Raw genomic sequence first — 4102 nt, 5'->3', positions numbered from 1 at the left:
GGACGACCAATCCAAAAAAAATTATGATTTAGACTAAAATCCCCAAAAAAATACATACCACATGGACCATTTTTGCAATTTTGTCTAAAAGGGAGATATGATGTGAGTGACAACATTTAAACGAAATGGGGCCAGATTGCATTCTTTTTTTATAACATTTTTTAGCATATAAATAAAGTAAATAAATAAAGTGTACGTAAGACCCAATCCTAGGCGGGTCCATGCACCGCACTAACACCAAATTGCATAGATCACTATGGTTATTTTATGATTGAACTTAACAGCTACAACAATATAAAGATATTAAAATTAGTTTTTCACTATTTGATGTCAATTATATATCATGTGAAAATAGCACCACAAGGTCCACAATAACACATGAAATACTCGTTGTTCATAAATAACAGTGATCATGATTCTGTTCCTAATTAACATACTTTTGTATGTTTCTCTATGTTTTTTCCGCTAAATCTCAAACAGTCTAGCAACAAGTTGTTTACTTTTTATGCAAAATCATCTTAAATAGCTTCGCACCTCTCATATTTTTAAATTCCTAAACTAGTGCTTGCAAGCATTTTTCTACTTCCATTTCAAGCTACAGTTAACATCTTTATACGAAGTTCAAGATGAATGTGAGTACATCTATCTCCATCTTAATTAAGAGTAATCATGAAGATTTATAATCTTAATCTTATATCTCTTCTACTATATCAGGCACTAGGTTGGATGCACAGAAAATTCAAGAAAAACAATGATGAAGAAAAGAGAAATGTCTCCACGAGTACTTACTCCATGCTTTCCTAACATTTTTATATATGTACTTAAATAAACCCCCGCCCCCCTTTTTAAAGTATCGCTTGTGTAACTGCTGACACAATCTTTTCCCTTCATGATCACATGTTTGGAAGAAATTGTGACAAATAAGTTGTGTTTCAAAAGTCACTACAACTCTATATTCCTATGATAGAAGCAGGACTAACTAGCAAACACAATATTATTTACAAACATTTAAACTTCAAATGCAGGGAAATCATCGTCTTGTTTCTCAACACTATTGGGGCTTCACGAACAACAATATTATCCTGAAGAAAAGAAATTTTCTGCACACTTCAGGCAACCCAGAGTATATTCAGAATCATCTGTTGCACTTGAAGCGCATAGTGTAAAAGAATTAGATGAAGAAGAAACCGGTGACATGAACATGCAGTTCATTCACGCATTTCTTGCAATTGGAACTCTTGGTTCAATCTCAGTTACTGAAGAGTCTATGACACCAAAAGTTGCAATGCAAATTGAAACGGAAGCATCAGAGAATGAAGTGAAGTCTGTAAACAAATTAGAGAAGCTGAATGAAAAAGAAGTAATTAATAGCGTAATTAATGAATCACGCAACGAGAAAGGGGTTACTTTAGATGAGAAGGAAATCAATGGCATGGACACCAAAGATAACAAAAGTATGGCGATATGTCCATTCAAAGAGTTTTCAGAAACACCACCAACCAAAGAAGGGGAAAGAAAACAAAAACCTAAGCCAACCAACCTTTTCAAGAAATCAGAAGCCCATGCCATGCATTTTATGAAAAAAATGCTAAAAAAACTTGATATCACATCACAGCGAAGCCCAACTTCTGCTAATATTTGTGATCCAACTGAGAAGAAACCGACAAGGGTAGCTCTTCATCTCTATGAATTTCATTTAAATGAGTATATATATATATATATATATATATATATATATATATATATATATATATATATATATATATAGTCTCGTGCATGTCTTAGAATAGTAAAATATATATCTTCGTATTATCTTTGCTTTTACAGGTGTTTCGAAAATCAAGAAAAATCCACCCCGAAGCAGCTAATCGTTATGTCAGTAAGTCACACAACTCGGAGATGAAGCGCACGTCTTATGATGAAGACAATGATAAACAACTGAAAGTAAAGGATGAAGGCACCAAGCATCCTCGTGATGGAATGTTAAAGAAAGAAACAGTTAGTTGCTACCCAACTGGAGAAAAAGCGCATTGGATTAAAACTGATGCAGAATGTAAGTACAAATGCATTTGGAGTGTTGTCGACTATGTTTATAAAGTTTACTCATCCATATTACTATCTTCTACTATTTGCATTGTAGATTTCGTGCTGGAGTTTTAGAAAATCGAGAAGATTGTCGATATTAATTCGTGATCAAGTTGTGTTACCCTTGGGAAAAGGAGTTTGGTTGTGTGGTATCTTGGAATCAAGGAGTGAAAAGCTTGTTGTAGACTTATATAAATAAAGTCACAACGTAAGAATAAAGATAAGTACAAATTAAATAATTAAGCAAGAATTAGCAGATATGAGTGAACGGTATATGATACATATACCGTATATATGTATGATATATATTCCATTAGTGCATGTAAGATCGCATGTATTTTTCATAATTATTAAATATTGAAGTTTGTGTGACAACTATAATCTACATGCTATGAGGAGACTAAGGACTCAAGGAAATTAAGATGCAACATAATTGTACTTTATACAAATAAACTTGGAAAAGAAAGCGACAACATCTTTTACTCTTGCATGCATGAGATATATGAATTTGTGTACTCTGTACTCATAAAGGTATAGGCTAGCTGATGGGTTTTCTTTATAAGTACAAAAATTAGCCGTTCAAATACTTTAAATTTACATGGAAGTTGAATTGATTGCTTTTATATTTACATGGAAGTTAAATTTACAAAAGTTGACAACATCACTCGTACTCTCGCAGATAAGATTATACAGATGCGCAAATGGGCCTAGATCCAATTCTTGTTCAAAATGGGTTAGGTAATGAGTTCAATACGTTGGTTTGCCCATTCTTTGTAAAATTGTTTTTCTTTTCAATTACTAAGGTCTTATTATCCATATTTTTTTATGTAATTTTTTTTTTCATTAGGCAGGGATTATTTTTATAACTTTTTAAACTTATGGACGGTTTTTGTAAAATAATCCAAACATACTTCTACAAATCAAATCTGCCGACAAAAGTTTTTAAATACATATAGCGTTTTCTAAAGAAAAACAATTTTTATAGACTTTTTCTATAAATTACAGAGATAATTTTTGTAATTTATTTTTTATATAGGGACCAAACCTACCAATATACCAAATTGGTGTTATGACCAAAATATAATATATAAAAATATTATGGCCAAAATATGAAATATAAAACTATACTAATAATTTGCCAATTCAAATTACTATATATAATAATTTGTAATTCCAATCCTATTAACTTTTCTTTTCTGCCCTTTAACTTACAATAACATTATACTAATATTTTTTTCTTTTTTAGATTTTATTTCAAACATATATTTTATGTTAAGAAAGTAAACTACAACCCAACAAATAAATATTTATATATATATATATATATATATATATATATATATATATATATATAAAATAAACATTCATTTAAATTTCTAAATAAGACAAGATAAATTAAAAATGAAATTAGGAGATAGACTTAAGATGAGTTTACAAGAACTCAATTAATAAAAATATATAATTCATATCATATTGAGTATATTTTTTTAGAAACTGAAAATTTTATTCATAGCTAGTAAGAGTTTACTAAAGAAATGAAAAATAAGGGAGGAAAGATTTCAAAAAATAAAAAGCTTTACACCAATAAATTGTATACTCTCTAGTCTCTATACCATTTGACTAAATTTTTAATATAAGAAAGGATAAACTAAAACCGAAATTACCATATAAATTTAAGATGAATTGTAAAACTCGATTAATAAAAATACATAATTCATATCATACTGAATCTATTGTGTATCCACTTATAAGACTCCATTCTAACCATATTGATAAGACTCAATACGCAATTTTTTCTCTGAAAGACAACTTCGTTTCTAACTTTCCACGCCTCCCAAAATAGTGTGTCCACTATAGTCACGACAACCGAAAACCTGTCATATTTAGGTATCCTCAAGTTTTTTATTAAATTATCGGTCTATCTAACGTCATTCAAGTCTGTATATCTTATGGTTCTAAAAAGCGTGTCATAATGCGTTTAAGGCATGTCATGGCGCAAGACGTAGTGTAGCCGTTA

General features: G+C 30.2%; 1 protein-coding gene across 1 annotated transcript; it reads left to right on the top strand.

Annotated features, from left to right (window-relative positions):
- Positions 1-387: 387 nt before the first annotated feature.
- LOC145094782 (regulator of nonsense transcript protein) lies at positions 388-2469 on the top strand. Its single transcript, XM_079032828.1, has 5 exons — positions 388-632; positions 715-781; positions 1026-1669; positions 1828-2053; positions 2141-2469. Exons 1-5 carry the CDS (start codon positions 627-629, stop codon positions 2158-2160), a joined length of 963 nt encoding a protein of 320 aa, XP_078888954.1. The 5' UTR covers positions 388-626; the 3' UTR covers positions 2161-2469.
- Positions 2470-4102: the final 1633 nt, after the last annotated feature.

Source organism: Lactuca serriola, chromosome 3 (assembly GCF_051521515.1).
Source record: "Lactuca serriola cultivar US96UC23 chromosome 3, Lser_US96UC23_V15, whole genome shotgun sequence".
Taxonomy (NCBI): Eukaryota; Viridiplantae; Streptophyta; class Magnoliopsida; order Asterales; family Asteraceae; genus Lactuca; species Lactuca serriola.
This window is presented reverse-complemented; position numbering and strand designations above follow the sequence as displayed.